The following is a 19954-nucleotide window of genomic DNA, read 5'->3' on the forward strand; positions in this document are numbered from 1 at the left end:
GGGGCTCTCTGCTCAGCAGGGAGCTTGCTTCCCTCTCTCTCTCTCTGCCTGCCTCTCCGTCTACTTGTGATTTCTCTCTGTCAAATAAATAAATAAAATCTTTAAAAAAAAAAAAAGAAATGCTTCACCCTTGCGAGTTACTCAGATTTCTTTTCCCTCCGCTAAAACTTTCTTTCAAATGCAAAGTATTCTTGGTCTGATATTAGGGTAAGAGTGAGGATGAAAATGTAATAATACAACGAGGAACCCAGCCTGTACAAAACACTTGATGTATGACATTTCTTTCCTGCCTTAACTTCCCTGAGCAGGGCACCTGGGTGGCTCAGTTGATTAGGTGTCTGCCTTTGGCTCAGGTCAGGATCCCTGAGTCCTGCAATCGAGCGCCATGCCAGGCTCCCTGCTCTGTGAAGAGTCTGCATCTCCCTCTCTCCCTGATGTTCTCCCTGCTTGTACTCTTCTCTCTCCCTCTGTTAAATAAATAAAAAACTCAGCTGACAATTCACAGAACTGTACCCCTGGGGCTAATAATACATTATATGTTAAAAAAAAAAAAAAAAAAAAAAACACCTGAGCAGTGTGAACAGAGAACAAGAGATAAGGAAGGCACTGTGAGAGTACTGAACATATAATTGGGGGTGGGGAGGGACTTACCACAAAGTATATAAAATGAGCACTTGGATCGCAGACACAGAATGAGATAGATCATGTTTGTTTGTTGCTCGTCTTGGACAAGAACATTTTCAGAGAGAGAAGACTTGATTCATTTGGGTCAGCTTGAGTCCAGGTGGCTAATTTGTTTCTAATTTTAAAGGTTGGAAAGATACTGTATTTAGTAACATGAGGAGGAAAGTGTGTCTTACCACCGCAGCCACCAAACTCAGTGTTGAAGCCCTATCCCCCAACTTTGATGTTATTTGGGATTAGTTAGGGTTCTTTACGTCAGGAGGATGAGAACCCCATGATGACATTAGTGCCCTTATTAGAGACCCAAGGGAGCTTGGTCTCCCTCTACCATGTGAGTACACAGCAAACAACTGGCTGGCTGCAAAGGGAGACAGTCCTCCCAGACACCAATCTTATTGGCACCTTCATCCAAGACATCCAGCCTCCAGAACTAGAGGAAATAAATTTCTGTTGTTTAAGCCACCCAGCCTGTGGTTTTTTGTTAGAGTAGCCCAAGTCCACTGAGACAAGAAAAGATAGCACTGCAACAACAGAAAGGCAATTCTTTAATTAAATAAGTATTTAGAGCATAATTATTTCTGGCATACAACAGATAATACTTGTTGAGGTGGTTAGAAATCATTTTTTTTTTATCTTAATGACCAGTTGGGCTTCTTGAGTCATCTGTAAAATTGACTAAGTCAGTAAGTATATTAATTTGTAAGATTTGTGAGTGTTTCAGGAGTCTCCAGTGGTTTGGTGAGGTCTGGTTTAATTTTAATTCTCAATTTTGAATTGAAAAACTGGTAGGGTTTTCCTGTCTGCCTCTCTTAGTGCTCGCTCGCTCTCAAGGAAGTCACTCACACATAGCCCAGTAAAATACTTGCCCTCTGTGGAGAAATAAATTATTCACAGCTGGTAACAAGGAAAAATTAATCCAGCTATTTATTTGTAAGGAAACGACCAGACTCCGAGTCCCCTACTGTGGGCAGATAGGGCAGCAGCATCTCCCTTCCCTGGTAAGGGTTTTTTCCTGTCAGTCTCTGTCTCCGTGGACAGAACTTCATCTCAGATTCTTCTTTTTGCTCCCATCCTCGCCATGTATGACTTGGGCTTTAAATTTTTTTTATCCCTGCCCTTTCCCACCTTTATTTATTTGTCAAAGAGAGAGAGCGCACCCCTTCCTTTCTGGGCTGGTTTCCTTCTGGAACCTCTCTCCCCTCCACACCCTCTTTAATCCCTCACGCTGTTTGGCCTCCTTCTACCCTTCTTCTCAACCCTTCTCTTTCTTTGTCTTCCAAGAAGCCCATCCCTGACCTGCATACCTGGGTGATCTAAAAGCACCTGAGGGCAGAGTGCCTCTCTTGTGTGCCTCTTGCTACTTCTCTGATGGTTTTAGTGAGATTTTAGATTTCAGAGACTAATTGTCAACCAGCCTCCCCCCCCCTTTTTAAATACCCCTTATTTGGGGTGCCTGGGTGGCTCAGTGGGTTAAAGCCTCTGCCTTCAGCTCAGGTCATGATCTCAGGGTCCTGGGATCGAGCCCCGCATCGGGCTCTTTGTTCGGCAGGGAGCCTGCTTCCTCCTCTCTCTCTGCCTGCCTCTCTGCCTACTTGTGATCTGTCTCTGCCGAAGAAAGAAATAAAATATTCATTTAAAAAATAAATAAATAAATAAATAAATACCCCTTATTTGCAGGACAGTACTGTCTAGTGCCACATAAACGGATACAACAATATCAGTCAAATAGGTTTGGGCTCTAAATGCATCTGTTCGTGTGTAGATATCTAAGCAAATACACAGGCTCGCACTTGAATTACCCACAGGCGAGCCAAGGGTGCGAATTTTGAGATGGGAGGGGTGGAAGTAGATGGGAAGAAGGGAGAGAAGGCCTTCTCAGTGGGGGGGACAGTAACCATTCCTGTTCCTTAAAGGAGTGCCCTCCTGAACAGAGTTGGCAGTTAATCGCGTGCTCTGGATACAGAAGCAAGTAAGGGCTGGCCCTGTCCACAGCGAACTTTCAGTTTGGTGGGACAGACCAACAGGGAACTGAGGAATAGAAGTAAGTTAGCATACGACTAGGGGATACAGAGCTGAGGTGAACAGAAGGCATACAAGTGGTACTATCTAGCAAGTCACAGAGCTGGGGGGGGGGGGTTACTTCTGATTATAAAAGTTTTTAGTGCTCATAAAGATGCTGAGGAAAAAATTATAGAAAAATGCAGAAGACAAACAAATCACCCATAATCTTGCCATCCAGAGGAAAGCAGAAGATAGTTCTGTTAAAACCCTTGTTTATACAGAGACTTTTTTAGCTTATTATTTTTGGCTTATTATATTTTTTGGCTTATCAGATTAGTTCTAATCTGATAGAGTCAGGTGTTGGGGGTAAATTGAGATCTTCTTAGTAGGTTACTCAGAAATTACAGAGCAAGTCTCCAAATGGGTGCTTGACTGAATATATGGTAAAATAAATGTCACTGCACTCTAATACCATGTACTTATACCTTTTTTATGTATTTGGGCTTAGAGCAGTTTTTGATTTTTTTTTTTTAAGATTTTTATTATTTGTCAAAGAGAGAGAGAGCACAAGCAGAGAGGGAGCAACAGGCAGTGGGAGAAGCAGGCTCCCGGCTGAGCAGGGAGCACTATCCCAGAACCCTGGGATCAAGACCTGAGCCGAAGGCAGACACTTAACTGACTGAACCACCCAGGTGTCCCCTAAAGCAGTTTTTTACCATCCTTCTGAATCCGTTGCTTCGAAATACATTTTCTTAACTGTTTTTTTAAACCACTTTATTGACTTACAGTGCATATACTGTACAATTCACCAATAAAAATTCGGTGGTTTTTAATTCAGTATATCCACAGAGTTGGGCACCTGTTACCACAATCAAGTTTAGAATGTTTTCATCAACCCAGCAAGACACTCTATTCCTTTAACAGGCACAGGCACATCTCATTCCCCTCAAGCCTCGCAGGCTTAGGCAGCTCCATTAATCTACTTTCCTAGCTTTGCCCCTTCTGTATGAATGGAATCATGCAGTAAATACATGGTATTTTGTGACCAGCTGCTTCTTTAGCCTGCTGTTTTCAAGTGTTGTTCATGTCATAGTACTGCTTCATTCCTTTTTTGTTTGTTTAAAGATTATATATATTTCTTAGAGAAAGAGAGAGAGAAAGCATGAGCAGGGGGTGGGGCGGAGGAAGAGGGAGAAGCAGACTCCCCTATGAGCAGGGATCCTGATGCCATGTGAGGTAGATCCTAGGACCCTGGGATCATGACCTGAGCCAAAGGCAGATGCTTAACCTACTGAGCCACTGGCACCCCTGCTTCATTGCTGGTTATGGCTGAACGACACTCCATTGTATGCCTATAGGACGTTCTGTTATCCCGTTGTCAGCTGACGGACCTTGGGGTTGTTTCCACTTTGGGGCTGTTATGAAGAGTGCTACCACACGCATCCACGTCCAAGTGTTTGCGTGCACATACGTTACCAGTATTTATCTTGGTATGCTTAACTAATCTTTGGCATGTTTTTCATTCTCGGATTTCAAAGCACTGTTCTATACATTATTTTTTATTATAAAGGAACATGTGTAAAATTAAGTCAGTTACCTTCTGGTCTTCCCACACCACCCTCTCGTCACCTTGCTCATTCAGCCTGGAAGCTTAAAACCATGCTGCTTCTAACCCCCCAAGACATGTTGAGTTTTTTACCAAATTCAGATCACCTTCCCTTATATGTCTTTGGGTCCTTTCCCATCTGCTCTCTCCCTCTGAGTTAGGTCCTTGTGATCTCTTTGATTCATTCTCTGACCTCCCCATTGGCCTCCCTGGCTCTGTCTTCATCCCCTCTGAGTGACTCAGGAAACCTCTGCCATAATCAATCTTTCTAAAACACTGCTTCTGTTTGCTGTCCGTTGGAGTCAGGCAGACCAGCTCTGCCACTCACTGAGCAGAGCTTCCTTGATTAAGTTTCTTTACTTCGCATCTGTAAAAGACAGTCAGTCAGACTATCTCCCAACATTTTAGTAAAGATTAAATGATTGTCTTGAGCTTTTGTCTCCCAAAGTAACATGAGATAAACTTCTTTATTTCAAGATCCCACGTTTGTATCTCATGTCTCCCACAGAAGCAAGGATCATTATGGTAGTTTGTTATATATATATACATACATACACAAACACACATATACATATATATTTATAGATATTATAAATTTATATTTTATATATTTGTATTAAAATGTGTAACTGAAATATATGTATATTATATAGTAAGACCATATATTATATAATATTTATATTTAATATATATTTGGGGGGAAGGGTTATCTCCCAGCATCTAATGCAGTCTTGTGTGCTTAGTGGGTGATCACTCAATTAGTGTTTACGAAGCAAATCAGTTAATTGATTTTCTGCTTAATCTGATTATTTGAATAGGTGGTAATTGTAAAGTGATAAGTTAACATTTTTAATTTAACAGATAACGGCTCTCTCTATACCTGAACACAGGAGCAAGCGTAAAATAGTAAGCAATATATTTCCAAAGGTCATGTTATGGACATGGAAAATCCCTCTGCCAGCTTTGTGCAGTGGCAGTATAGTAGCCAATGAGGTTTATCTGAGGCACGATTATTACTAATTGAAAATTCCTCTGCTAATCAAGAAAGATAGCAGCTACAGCACAACTGCAGGTCAAATGCAGGTTACTGAGGTGTTCTATAGGGTGATCCATGACTTCCTCGTCTTTTTAGTACAATGAAAGTACTGTAACTGAACGAAACCTTTCATCTTCCCTTCTGCATGAATCATTTCCTTCCCATAACAGACATATTAGCATACACGTCTCATCTGCTAGAAAACATACCCTACTTCTAAATGTTTTCCACTGTTTATTGAGCTTATGAATGATAGTTACATGTTCTTTTAGTTTGTTTAAAAAGGCATGTGATCTGAAACTTGATGTTCTTTGTCATTTGACCCAAGAAAAATCACTTCATGCTTAAAAAAGATGCGGTGAGTGTTGCTAAAACTACGTACAGAGGAAGAAATGATCTTGCCAATTCCAAGTCAATCAAACCTTATTTGAAAACCTGACATTCATTCTTTTTTTTTTTTTTTTAAGATTTTATTTATTTATTTGTCAGAGAGAGATCACAAGTAGACGGAGAGGCAGGCAGAGAGAGAGAGAGAGAGGGAAGCAGGCTCCCTGCTGAGCAGAGAGCCCGATGCGGGACTCGATCCCAGGACCCTGAGACCATGACCTGAGCCGAAGGCAGTGGCCTAACCCACTGAGCCACCCAGGCGCCCACATTCATTCTTTGTTTTCCTGATGGTAAAGGTATAAGAGTTGGAACAAAGTAGAGAATAGTGACCCCAGAGGAGGAATTATTAGCCTTTACTATGATTTGGGCTTCCACTGTGTGGTGACAAGTGTTCCTTTCCTTTCTTATTCACTATGTGAAACACTTTGTTGTCATTTGTGTATAGCAGTGGCCAGGAACAAGAGAGATGTCTACCATGTATGAGTGTGAGAAAGTATTTGTGTGTTTAGTTGCCACTTACTGTAGGTATAACCTACAGTCCTATAACCTGGACATTTTACAGATAAAGCAAATAAGCTTCAAAGAGGCTAAGTGACTTTCCTAAGATCATTCAGAGAGAAATGACTGAGTAGCGATTCACACCTAGGACAGTTCATCACCAAAGCCTATGCCCTTTCCCCGGTTGACAAATACCTGGAAAAATCAACATGTGGGGGGGATGGGAGTGGTGTGCATTAAGGGCTGAAATTCACAAAAAGCTTTGGGAAAAATCCTTGCTACAGAAAACCCCAGGAACCATTTTGTTGTGGCATGCAGCACCTATGGTCATATGAGAAGAAAATTTACTTTGCTCTGGTTTGAAATGAATGCAATTAGTCATTGTATTTTGCAATAATCCCCTTTTAGTTGAAAAAAATGCTTATATTTATAAATTAAAATTTATTGTTTGTAGTAAGTTTATCTTATCAGCATTAACTATTATCAAGCATAATAGTGAAGAAAGGTATTTGAAGAAAATACTTGGAAATAACCTAAAATTCTCTTTCATAAAAACATAACAATGTTCAGTTTCAGATATTTTCCCCCAAATATTATTTATCTTGTCAAATAAATTGACTTCAAAGAGTAGAATGGCCAAGTCTTCCAGTAGGGTCCAGTTCTGTTTATGTGGGAATTTGAAATAGAAAAGAAGTTGAGGGCCATGAGAGATGGGAGGAGGCTTATGCAAAAGAAGCTCATCATCCCAAGAAGTGAGTGTGGAGAAAATCAGAGGAAAAAGGAGGATCATAGCTCAGGTGAAGAGAAAGGAAATGTATAAAATTAGAAATGGATCCGTGAAATGTAGATTGAACAAAAGACTTTTACCGATAATGTTTGTGCACCGTTACCCAAACATTTGGTTAAATTACTGAAAGAAGTCACCTGAAGTAATTAATTAATTATAGTTTTTGATATAGTAAAATACATAAAAGTTACTGTCCTTCAGTAATGCCGTGTATAATAAAGGGATTTTTTAGTCTATTAATCCAATAAAATAATTGCACAGTTTTTATTTGGGGATGTTCTTGGTAGGTATAATCTTTCCCATTTTGCTAGTTAACCTCTCCTCCCCCAAAATTTATATATAAAAAAGAAGTGTTTTTTAAAAAATATAAAACCAGGCTTCAGATTTACTGCTTTCAGTAGAATATCTCTTTTGTTAATTTTATTTTTAAGTAATTAGTTTAAAAGAATTAGTAAGGGGTGCCTGGGTGGCTCAGTGGGTTAAGCCGCTGCCTTCGGCTCAGGTCATGATCTCAGCGTCCTGGGATCGAGTCCCGCATCGGGCTCGCTGCTCAGCAGGGAGCCTGCTTCCTCCTCTCTCTCTGCCTGCCTCTCTGCCTACTTGTGATCTCTCTCTATCAAATAAATAAATAAAATCTTTAAAATAAAAAAAATTAAAAAAATAAAAGAATTAGTAAGTATGTCACCTGGGACAGGAGGCTTCTAGGATAGCTTAGTGGTTCCTCTCCCTGCAGTGACTGAAAAATGTATGACTTTTTCATTTTATGAGCCTCTGTCTCATGATACAGAGTAAAATATTCCCTCATATCTTCAGTCATCGTGAAGGGCCCATATAAATATGCCCTGAGATTTCCAGGAAAGGTAGGTGTTTAGGCAGTAGGAAGAAACAGAGTTCAGAGTTATTTGGGACCTCCTCACATTGTCTCTGTCTGGCCATCTCTAGTTCAGCTGTCTTTCATTCTTTCTGTGTCTTGCTCTCCCCCATGTTGGTCCTTCAGCCTTCTATTTCCTTCCAGCTCGGCCTTATGTCATGGTAATAAAGAACCAGCCAAGTTTGACTCATGTATGTGTGTGTTTTAGCTGAATCATTCCTACAATTATAAAATTATTCAAGGCAGTAAAATTAAACTCTCCCTTGCCACTAAATCAAAGAATATAGTCAAAGATGTCCATCATTGTCCACCTGAAATATGCCATAAATTACATGAGTTGAAGAGTATTTAACTCAGCCTATCTGAGGAAGGAAGAAATAGCAAAGTAACCTTAGTAAAAATACAGTCCTCAGCACCTAGTGCATCCAGGTCACAGACCTGATACAGCCAAGACTTTTGACCACAGAGCCTTATTTAAAGACAAATTGTATCATAGAATTGAGACAATCTTATTCTTACATTTTGGGATTCCACTATAGCACCCCAAAGAGGTAATCATGATGAAAGCTTTCATCTTTCCTCTAAATCCATTGTCAATTCTGCATGTGTCTAATGAACATAGCATCTTCTATCACATACAAACTTAAACTTTCTCAGCCCCAAACTGAATGGATGGTCCTAAGAATTTGATCACATTCATGACCACCTTTTGGTCAACTAAGAGTACCAGTTCCAGGTAGACTTGCCCTCCACCTTCATGTGGCTCATTGCCATTACCTTGTGACTGTGTCTTTGCACCCAACTGTTTTAGAGGAGTTAACTGCATACGGTCAGGATGTAGTGGTTCTATATAACTCAAGCCAATCCATATCCATCATCAAGCCCAATTAATAGACCTCACAGTCCCATGTCAGCTCTTCCTATGTGGCAAAAGTCATTCTGAGCCATACAGTGAATTGTTGCTTTGGAGTTTCTAGTATTCCCCACAGAAGGTCACAGAGAAGTGGTTAGGATTCAGACCTTTCTGCTTCTTGCACTCATGAAAGCAGGCCAAACTCATGAGCGAGTTCTAACTCAAGGATGTAAACGCACATTTCATTGTGTGTGGCCAGGTCCAGCCAAGAGAGACAAGACTTCAGGCTTTGGAAGTATGGTGGACTACATGATCTGAAAGCCCTCTGCTAAAACATAGCAAATGTAAGATAAAATATAGCAATCATTTGCTTCAGTGCATAGTGGAGCTAGCAAAAATGTTACAATATTGCCAAGGGAGAAAAACAAAAAGGGAGCCACAAAGCAAACCAGTGAGAGCATGAGCCCCACCAGAGCTGAGCTTCAGGCTGGGGTCCCAGAACCCACCTCAGGAAAGAGGAGGGCTAGTGCTTCTGCCTGGAAACAAATCCACTCAAGGTAGCCTGCCTTGTTTGTGTCCCAATAGCCATGGCCAGTTTCTTTTAAGGGGCTCCATGATCCTGTGGGTACCAGCCTTCTTCACGCAAGGTGAGGGGCTTGCTATGTTTACAAAGCTGCCTCATCAGCTCCTCCGATTAAAGGCGTGTCCTCGGTTCCCTCTGTGCCTGCTGACCCAGCGTGCCCATCCGTCAAGCCATCCAAGATACGTGTGATACATGCGACACAAAGAGGGGTTGTTTGTGTTTGTCCAAACCTCAGAATGCTGGTCATACGTAGTTTTGTAATTTTATACCTTAATACTAAGGAAACAGGAGTGTGAAAAGAAAGGACACTGTTGTTTCTGTGCAAGCCAAGTTCTGTGCTTTGGAAAGGAAAAGAAAAATGGTGTTATCCATTAAGATGGGAGCAAAACAGTTGTAAAACAGTTGCACTGGGGGAAGAATGTAAAAATCTAGAAGGGCCTAACACTGTGTGTCGACTATACCAGAATTAAAATCAAAAACCTAATTAAGGGGCATCTAGCTGACTCAGTCAGTTGAGTATGCAACTCTTGATCTCAGGGCTGTAAACTCGAGCCCTGTGTTGGGTATAGAAATTCCTTAAAAATAAAATCTTCAAAAAAACCCAAAACTTAAATTTAAAAAATTTAGAAAGGCCATAATACAGAAAGTATATGGAAAGAATAGAGAACTTCCATCAGTCTGGTGATTTGCTTTGTTCCTTGTTAGAGCAGGGGAAGAATTTAAAGACACTTGGACATTGGCAAAGCAGTCCAAGTACAGAAGACCATAGGCACCTGCTTGCGAGACGCCGGGTTCTCTATAAAGTGCTCTTCACACTGTCTCTGCACTGTTTCACCCCAGAGGCTCAGCTGTAGGGGCTGTCTGTGAGTGTGGAGAACACTAGTAACCAAAAGAAACGTATTACAATATAATGATGAAGCAGATAGGCTTTGGGGCAAGGCGGACCTGGTTTGAATTTTAAGTCGGCATTTTATTTGTCCTTCACTAAGTCATGAAACACCTCCAATCCTATATGCTCATCAGAAAATAGGGGTGATAATAATACTACCTTCCCCCTGAAATTTTTGTGAGAATTAAATGAGATAATGTTTGGGAAGCACATGGCATCACGTCAGGTTCAACATTAGTGTTCTAGAAATAACAGCTGTTAAGACTCCATTGTTTGGCTTTTCTAAAATTGATATATAATATTTATACTTATAATTGATACATAACATTTTAAAAACATGGTTTCTGGTCATAGGCTACAGACATTTTTTAAAGCACATTATTGTTGAAAAATATCGGTCAGTCATTGAGCAGGGGATTAGGAAACATTTCCACATGTGCCATAGGAATATATTAAATAAAATATTTATTAACCAAGCACTAGGCCAAAGATTAGGGCAAAGCACTAGGTAAAGCACAAGGCCAAAGGCTAAGGGCAATTAGAGAAAGAGAAATTCTTGCCCTCCAGGGGTATTGATCCACTTGGGAAAATGCCAAAAACATCACCAAGTGAGCTCATTTAATTACCAGTTAAATGTTCAATGTAGACACTGAGGGCTGTGTGTTCATGGTCGCCTCTGAAGCCCGGAGTGATGGCTAAGTTCCGTAATGCTGTGAGAAAGGAAGGTGACAAAATTAGAAAAATGGGTCCTGAGGTCATGTCACACTGCAGGATCAGGACCCGTAGAGAGAGAGGTTCGCCCTGAGGAAGTCCTGCGATAGCAGAGAGGTGAGGAAAGGGTGCTCAAAGAAGTTTCCAAGTTTCCTAGAAGTTTCCAAGGTTCCAAGAAGCCCACGTTACCCCACGCTCCAGACCAGAACAGTGATGTGTTCTACACTATCGGGAAGTTGGGTAGGGCTTTGAAACCGAGGCCTGTATCTCCCCAAAGGCACTGCCGTTGCAGTGAGTGTGAATAGAATGCCCACCATGGTGATAAAACCGGGGAGTCAGGGACCCGCAAATACTGATGAGAGATCCTTACCGTGAAGTGAAATGCAAGAAAAACCTTCACTGTCCAAAGGAGAGGTGTCTCGCTTCTTTACACCTTCCTCACCCTTGAAGAATGTTTTTGCTTCCTGTGACCAGTGGTATCATGACCAATATGACTGAATGGTAACTTGAGAAAATTCTCTGTTTAATATGTATCTTTATTCTTGTAGGCCTCTTTTTCGGGGAAGTTCGGATGTCGATCAGCTTGGAAAAATCTTGGAGTAAGTAGTAACTGTAAATTTACATCAACATCCGTAGCCTTAAAGCAATCGCAGTGCCTTTCGTCTGACATTCATAATAAACGTTTATCTCTTGTCTTTCCTTCCCCACACTGCCCCCTCAGTTGGTCTTACTATTTGTGTGGTGAGTGGGGACATGGCAGACATGCTGTTTTACGCAGAGCCCATCATGATGTATGGCCTAACATAGAAGCTCTGGAAGGTTCTATGTTGCTCCTGTCAATCTTTTCCAGGATCCTCCTTCTCCACTTGACTGAGCTCCATTTCTTGTGTTCAGATGTATTGTCTGCTTGAGGCCATTTCACGTGCATCCACCATCTGAGGTGAGGTGCTTGGTTGCCTGGTAACCCATCCTTGCCCTCTGGGCCTCCTGTCCCCATTGAGTATCCCCATTGAGTCATCTAGATTGGTTTTGCATTGTTTTGTTTCGGTTGGTTGGTAAGCTCCGCAAGCCATTTTTCTTTGGAGCACCGACACAGAAAATGAGACTTCCAGGTTCTAACCGTATGTTTGTGGCTAAATTCTGTGCAATCTTGAGAAAGTCATTTAAAATGCTGTGTAAAGTGTATACACGATGCCTGGTACATAGTGAATGCTTTTAAAACGGTTGCTGTGGTTATAATTCATCATTAATTGTTTAACCTTTTTGTTCGTTAACTTCTTCACCTGAATAATGAAACTTTGGATGTAAATTCTAAGATCCTTTCTTGCACTCAAATTCTTTGGATCTAATTGTTACTTGGCTCAATGATTTGCAGAGTTCTATTCATGTCTACATGTTTGTGCCTGTGGGAGTATGGATGCTTTCATGTTTCTAGAATGTTAAGAAGGGGCTTTTCCTCTCAGAAAGCATGAAGTATGTGCACTTCTCAAGCCCCATCAGAATCAGGGTGAAGTAAGAAAAAAAAAGTGGGAGTTCCAGAGCCAGAAGTAGCCCCCCCCCCCCATCATTGGTCTGTAACATTTTTGTAGGAATTTCAGTGATCTTTATGAAATTTTCAGTCCATAAAACTGGTGAAAAATACCCGTAAAGAAACTAATTATATGTTAATGCTATCCCCCGGAGCATGACTGCTTAAAACAGTTAGAATAAACCTGGAACTTCAATTTGTTCTTCTAGTGACTGGAAAGCTCCACTAGACTTATGATGCCAGTCCACTGCTGATTCACACCCCATGGCTTTAAGGCCTGAAACATATTTGTTGGTGTTACTGTGTGGGGGCTTCCCTGGCCCAGGGTTGCTGCCAAGACTCCTGCGCCTCCCCCTCCTCCTCCTCCGGGTCACCTTCCTCCCGCTCCTCCCCCTCCTCCTCCTGCCACTTCATAAGATGGACAGATTCAGGACAAAACTCATGTTCTCTCTTCTTCTGGATGTCAGCTTCTGTGCTCATAAAGTGATGAACCCCACTCTAGTCTTCCGCATCACTGTTGAATGTAGCTTGTGTGCAGTGAGAACTTGAAGCAGGAACCGGGAAAGTCAGACACACCAGTGACTCTGTTAAAAGGAAAAGTGATCTTGACAGCACCCAGCTTGCCAGACCTTAAACCCGTCACCGCCTTTCCCTTATGGACATCACCTGGGCGTTCTGTCCACCTCTAGCTCTGGGCTCTGTGGACTTGTTAGCCTTGTTAGTGCCCCTTCATATTTGAAGCCAGGGAGATGGACCCGAAAGAACTTCTGACAAACATGTTTGACCTTGCACCCAAGGGAAAGCCAGTCCCCGCTGCGGCAAAGGCCTGAGACCCTAGGTTTCCAGCAAATAAGAAGCTGTGAAGTTCTGTAGGCCTTATGCCTTCAGCATTTCCTTCTTGGTTTCTAGCACTGTTTGCTGAGATTATGTTCTGTTTACTCTGCATTTGTTACTTTGGCATAAAGAAAAGGGACAATGCTGCACCCTAGTGTCATTTCTAAAGGACTTGAAAAATGATTTCTGTCCCTTCTGCCATTTATAGATTTTGTGCTGTCAGTCTTTATAGTACAAATGTCAACTTTTAAGGCTTATATTCAGCTGTCCAAATACTGAAATTTGATGCAAGCACTTTTTAATGGACCTATCAGAGTCTCAGAACATTCGTATATGGGCCATTAGAGTTCATACTCTGTATTAAAGAGATTTTTTTTTTTTTTAGGAAAGCCACATTTACATTCTCTTACAGGGAGAACTGTTTCTGCATTTAGAAAGATTTATACTTCAAAGAACAGCAAGTACTTTGAAAGTGAAACTGAATGCTGTTAGCTCGTGACATTTTAGAGCATTCTTTAGAGCAGAGTCATAGTTAAATGGAAACAAAATATTGGCTTTGGAATAAGGAGAGCTGGGTTCCCTCCCATTCCTGATCTGTGGCTGAACTTTCACTGTGTGATTGATAAATTTCACTCATCCCTTCCTTTCCACATCTATAAAAAGGAAGTAATAATGACCTTTGTGTCTCAGGAGGTCATTATAGGATCAGAGGAGGCAACAGATTTAGAAATACTTTTGAAAGTTATTATATAGCTAGCTAGCTAGACATGTAACCACACATACATGTACACACAGAGGCACTCTGCTTTGCTCTTGGCCTACAGCTGCTCATACTACCCAGTTTATTTCAATATATTTGAAAAGATTTTAAATTATTACTAAGAATTTTTATAATTGATTTCTAGATGATTGGCGATGATATGCAAAAAATATATAAAAATAGCTGAAAGGCTAAAAATGAAGCAAATAAAGTTCTTTCATAAGCAATCTCTTCTTCCTCTACCTATCCCATTCTTTCCAAGCATATATATATATATATATATATATATATATATATATATATATATACATAATTAATAGTGGTATCTTTTTTCTTTCTATTCTTACTCTAGATCTTGCTATTAAGCAAATTTGTGTATTGCCCAAGTTGTCATTTCCCTTCACTTGTTCTGGTAGCTGTGTCCATGAGTCTGTCTTTATTTGCTTCAACACTGTAGCTCTCCCAGCATGTCCAACAGAGGTAGGATTACAGTGTCTTTTCCCGGGCACCTAGTGACAGGTGCAATTACAATACAGGTGTCTGCTCTTCCTAGATGAGGTCTATAACCTGGGCTGTGTTGAGGGAAGGCAGGGGGAAAGAGAGCCTTACAGAGAGCCTGTGATATTCACAGCCACATCTTCCTGAAACCTGGAAATCCATTCAGGAGGACCTATCTTCTCGACCTTTGTCCCAGTGAGTGCAGGCCAAGGAGAGGGCTCTGATGCAGGCTGGCACCATTTCTAACTGTAGTTAAAATAATTTGGTCAGGGGCATCTGGCTGGCTCAGTTGGTAGAGCATGCAACTCTTGATCTCAGGGTTGTAAGTTCGAGCCCCACATGGGGTGTAGAGATTACTTAAAAATAAAAGCTTAGGGACGCCTGGGTGGCTCAGTTGGTTAAGCAGCTGCCTTCGACTCAGTTCATGGTCCCAGCATCCTGGGATCGAGTCCCACATCGGGCTCCTTGCTCAGCAGGGAGCCTGCTTCTCCCTCTGTCTCTGACTGCCATTCTGTCTGCCTGTGCTCGCTCTCTCCCTCTCTCTCTGATAAATAAGTAAAATCTTTAAAATAAAAAAAATAAAAGCTTAAAAAAAAAAGTGTGGTCAATTTGAATAGCCGTATATTCTGTCCACTACACTATAACTTCTCAGTTTGGAGTTAGAGTCTATAAGTGAGATACCTAAGTTCTTGCACCCCCTGATTTCCCTTGTTCAAACCTAATTACTATCTATACATAGACTTTATTTTTTTTTAAGATTTTATTTATTTATTTGAGAGAGAGTGAAAGTCAGAGAGATCACAGAGGGAGAGGGAGAAGCAGACTTGCCAATGAGGAGGGAGCTCGACTCAGGGCTGGATCCCAGGACCCTGAGATCATGACCTGAGCCAAAGGCAAACGTTCAACCAAGTGACTTACCCAGGCACCCCTATATACATACACTTTAAATAATATCTCCATGGTGCAGGGGCACGTGGGTGGCTCAGTCCGTTGAGCATCCCACTCTTGGTTTCCGGTGGGTCGTGATCTTGGAGTGGTGGATGTGGCCCCCTTTGTCCCCCATCAGGCTCTGTGCTAAACATGGACTCTGCTTGTCACCGCCCCCCAATTCACGTGAGCTATCTCTTTCAAATAAGTAAATAAAATCTTCTTTTTAAAAAATCTCCATAGTGTATAAGTTGTATAAAGCCACTGACCTAATAACATTTCTGAAGAACCTCAAGTCACATATCAATAGAACTCAATAGTTTGTATTTTTAGTGTGGTAGTGATACATTGTGCATTTTAGATTAATAACATTATTTGCCTCTTACAATAATAATAATGGGTGGGGCATCTGGATGCCTCATTTGGTTGGGCATCTGCCTTCATCTCAGGTTATGATCTTGGAGTCCTGGGATCCGGCCCCATGTCGGGCTCCTTGCTCATTGGGGGATTCTGCTTCTCCTTCTTCCACTGCCCCTCCCCTCTCTCATGCTCGCTCTCTCTGTCTCAAATCAGTAAAATCTTTAAAATAATAATGGGTAATGTATTGATATTGACAAGTACTGTGTGTCAGGCACTGTGCTATGCATTTCATATAAATTATCACTGTAAATTATGATTGTTAATAAATAAGGAAGGCTATGAGGCTCACAGAAGTTAAGTAATTTGTCCTTATCTGCCAATTAGTGAAACCCAGAATTTGAACCCAATTCTGCCTTTTCCAAAACCTATGCTTTTTTTTTTAATTTATTTTTCGTATTTAAATATAGTTGACATACAATGCCTGTACTGTTTCTGTATCACTTGACCCTCTCTCCATGTTTCTGACCCCAGAATAATTTTGGGGGGAAACATAAATGATATTGCCTTTATTTATTGCTTGCTCACTTTGGAATACCATAAAATAGTTTTGTAGGGGCGCCTGGGTGGCTCAGTCAGTTAATCATCCGGCTCTTGATTTTGGCTCAGGTCATGATCTCAAGGTTGCGAAACCAAGCCCTGTGTCAGGCTGTGCTCAGCCCAGAGTCTGCTTGTCTCTCTCCCTCTGTTCCTCCCCCCACTTGCTCGCTTGCTCTCTAAAATAAATAAATAAAATCTTTTAAAACACAAAAATTACTTATTTTTAATATAAAATATATATAAACTAAATTAATTTGATTTGAAATTAAATGATAAAATAGTGTTTGCCTAGCACAGGATTAGCATACCTTTTTAGCCTCTTTTTGGTCTGATTCTGACGTATGTAATTACTGTTTGGAGAATTATTCTTTAGCCCAAAGTGCAACCAAATTTATTTGTTAATGAGTCATGCTCGATGAGCATCATAAAAGCATGTCAATATGATCAGAATACAAAAAGCAGTCTTGGGCATAAAGGAAAATAATGCCTGTGTGGGCCTGCTACTCTGTCAGTATGTCAGGACTTACTGGTAATAATACTGTTTTCTCTTTCCGCATCCCCTCATACGTTTACTATGTGCCACCAGAGGATTCTCTTACCGCTTCCGGTGAATTTTACAATGCTCCTGTGAGACGGCCCTCTACTCTGTGATCTCTGTATCGCAGTAGGACAGAGATGACCGACTGGCCAGTAACATCAGTGAGGGGCCCCCAGTATGCTGTGTACCCCATGCCTGCCTCTCAGACTTCACCATCATCTGGATTTCGATGGGGAAATAGCTTCAGCATGGCAGCTAATGATGCTAACGTTCACACCTGGTTCTTTTGTAGCGTAATTGGACTCCCAGGAGAAGAAGACTGGCCTAGAGATGTCGCCCTTCCCAGGCAGGCATTTCACGCAAAAGCTCCTCAGCCGATTGAGAAGTTTGTAACAGATATTGATGAACAAGGCAAAGACCTACTTCTGGTAAGTTCACCAGAGTCGGTCTATATGGTGCTGTTGAGGGACGTAACCTGTCCGCCAGGTGGTCCCCGGGGAGGTGGACGCAGCATTTGGCATCACATACCATAACCGCATAGAGCAAGAGGCCACAACCTCTCTTCAGCTTTCATTCCCACATCTGCGGGAGCTGGTGGCCTCTGACTCTGGAATACCTTCGCTTCCTGCAGAAAGAGAAAGAGTCTGATCCACACGCTTTCAGTTGGTCGTCTTTCAATGTTCATTTGAACGCAGCCACAGAAGCCTCTCGATTGATCTAGACACACGCTTTCCATAGGCAGTGAAGGTGGCGTGCAGGTAGAAAGTACCTCACCGAACATAAGGACTCGTGTTCTGTTTGAGACTCAGACTTGTAATACTTGGCCTTCCACATCCTTCCCTACACTCAGGGGACAGACCAAAGGTAGAGGAGTGGACCTGTTGAGCTACCCTTGGTGTTCAGAACCCAGTGAGTAATGAGTGTATCCTTTCCCTACTACTGACAACCTTTGATATCTCACCAAGAAAGTGCTCCTGGACCTGGAGGCACCAGGGCTCCGTTCTGCCGAAACAGTCTACATTTCCGACGCAGACCAACAAGTCTGTAGGCTGTGGTAGAAATGTTCTTCTTTAGCTCTTCGTGGACACAGCCATTCATGGGTATGTTCGCAGAGCCATGGGGTCTCCCAGCGAAAGCCCTAATTCCATCTTCACCTGATGGTGGCTCGTTTTCCGGCTTACTCAGATTCCCTGCGCCGCCACGATACGGAGGACGGCTTTATTCCCTAAGACACTCACTAAGGACTTTGACTCAGATCCTTGGAAATCAGTTATTATCATTAGAAAGGAGAATATAGTCTCCTGTACAGAGGCTCACTGTGCCGACACACTTGCTGACTCACCTGCTGTTCAGGAAAATTTTTCCCGGGTTTCAGATAACAGACAAGTACTTGCATTACCTTAGGAAAAGGGGGTTTGATGGAATGTTTCATGTGGCCTGGCAGTGGAAAGCCACCCGGAGTGTGAATGCTCTCATCACCGGGTGTCTGCTTGTCTCTGCCCCGCAGGCCTTTTCTCCCCCTCGCTGCCTCTTTTCGGTAGTACTTTCTGCCCCCCTTAGCTGTGCCGGGCCCTTTGACTTCAGAACTTCAGCCAACTCATGGATGCTTTGAGCTCTAACCTCCACTGCTCACATTTGTTCTGTTAGTATTTCCTACATCGGATTCCTAAAAGGAAGAATGTGGCCAACACACCTCACCTTTTTGGCCAAGCCATGATAAGAGTTGCTGCCTAGAGCCCAGTCACCATTCCTGGTCCAGTCAGCTGTGCCAGGAAGGGACGATGTGTTTAAAAAAAAAAAAAAACGGCCGCCATGGGCTTTCCTTTTCAGCAAGAACTTTGAATGGAATGCTCCTCTTAGAAGATTCTGGACACAGAATCACAATGATAGCCAATTTTAGTAGTGAAGCATCCCACTCCTTTAGCTACTGGGATACCCAGAGACGGCTCAGGGTATCTGTTAATTACAACATCAGGAGGAATCACCTTAAAATGTAAAGATAGCAGACAATGCCCCAGGCTCATTCAGTGTCTCCCACTAGTGGTGACTTTCCAAGTCATACAACACAACGCGTGCTCAACTAGAGAAGTAGCAGACAGAGAAGAAAAAGGCACAAAGAGACTACCAGAGACACAAAGCAGAGGGTGACAGTGTCAGCAGAGATTAGAAAAAACAAAGGAACAAGAAGCAGCCCCAGTGACATCAGGACTAGAAGAAGCATAAGGATAAAACATAATAATTCACGGGCATTCCAGGAGAGGACAGCCCAGGACCTCAAAGCTTAGAACCCCTGAAAGATCTTACTGTTTCCTGCTAGAGGGACACAGGGGAGGACTATGGAGCAGAAGAAAGAGAGCCGTCCAGTACCAGAGAAGCAGCTGAAACCCCAGCCATATTTGTTGCCTCTTTTCAAAGTGATTTAGTAAAGATGAAAGAGGGAAAGGTATTTCCGAAAGTTGTTTCATTTAAGAAACAGCATTTGAGTTTTAGCACTCTGAGAATTGTCCTTTATTTTATTTGAAAACAAGGCTGACACTCTAGTGTCTCAGCCGTGTACGGATGGATGTCTACCTTGGTGTTTACAAATGTTCTCACACATGTAAGTCGTGCACAGTCATAAGACCATTCAGGGGGATGATTATTTTTAACATCCAAAGCCTACCCATCTTTATAAGTTTTGTCCCCTTCATCGTAGTTAACTTGAGAGGCTGGGTACTTATTCCAAGTATGAAGTTCTTGCTAAAAAAAGTTTCTGCTGTCGAACTGTTTTCAGAGTCTTGAGGCACATACTAGGAGACAAGGGATTTCCTTGGATTAGTATGCTTTTGCTGCATAACGTACAACCCAAAAATCTCCCTGGCATACAGCAGTAAGCATTTATTTCTTGCTCACGGGTCTGCAGGTTGGCAGAGACCACTGTGCTGCGGCCTGTGAGTCAAGGACAAGTGTTCTCCGTGTGTCCCATTCTGGGCCCCAGAACAAGAGGCCCTTTGGGTCCCTGGGGCA

General features: G+C 42.1%; 1 protein-coding gene and 1 pseudogene across 4 annotated transcripts in view; both read left to right on the forward strand.

Annotated features, from left to right (window-relative positions):
* The window catches only part of CDK6 (cyclin dependent kinase 6), a 239358-nt gene that overhangs the window by 206261 nt on the left and 13143 nt on the right, over positions 1-19954 (forward strand). For all 4 annotated transcript variants that reach the window (XM_059396854.1, XM_059396855.1, XM_059396857.1 and 1 more), the window contains exons 6-7: positions 11455-11505; positions 17241-17376. In XM_059396854.1, the coding sequence (XP_059252837.1) occupies positions 11455-11505; positions 17241-17376 (187 nt within the window). The remainder of the gene's footprint in view (positions 1-11454; positions 11506-17240; positions 17377-19954) is intronic.
* Positions 5251-5334, forward strand: LOC132016963 (U4 spliceosomal RNA; annotated as a pseudogene).

This window comes from Mustela nigripes, chromosome 4 (genome assembly GCF_022355385.1).
Source record: "Mustela nigripes isolate SB6536 chromosome 4, MUSNIG.SB6536, whole genome shotgun sequence".
Lineage (NCBI taxonomy): Eukaryota > Metazoa > Chordata > Mammalia > Carnivora > Mustelidae > Mustela > Mustela nigripes.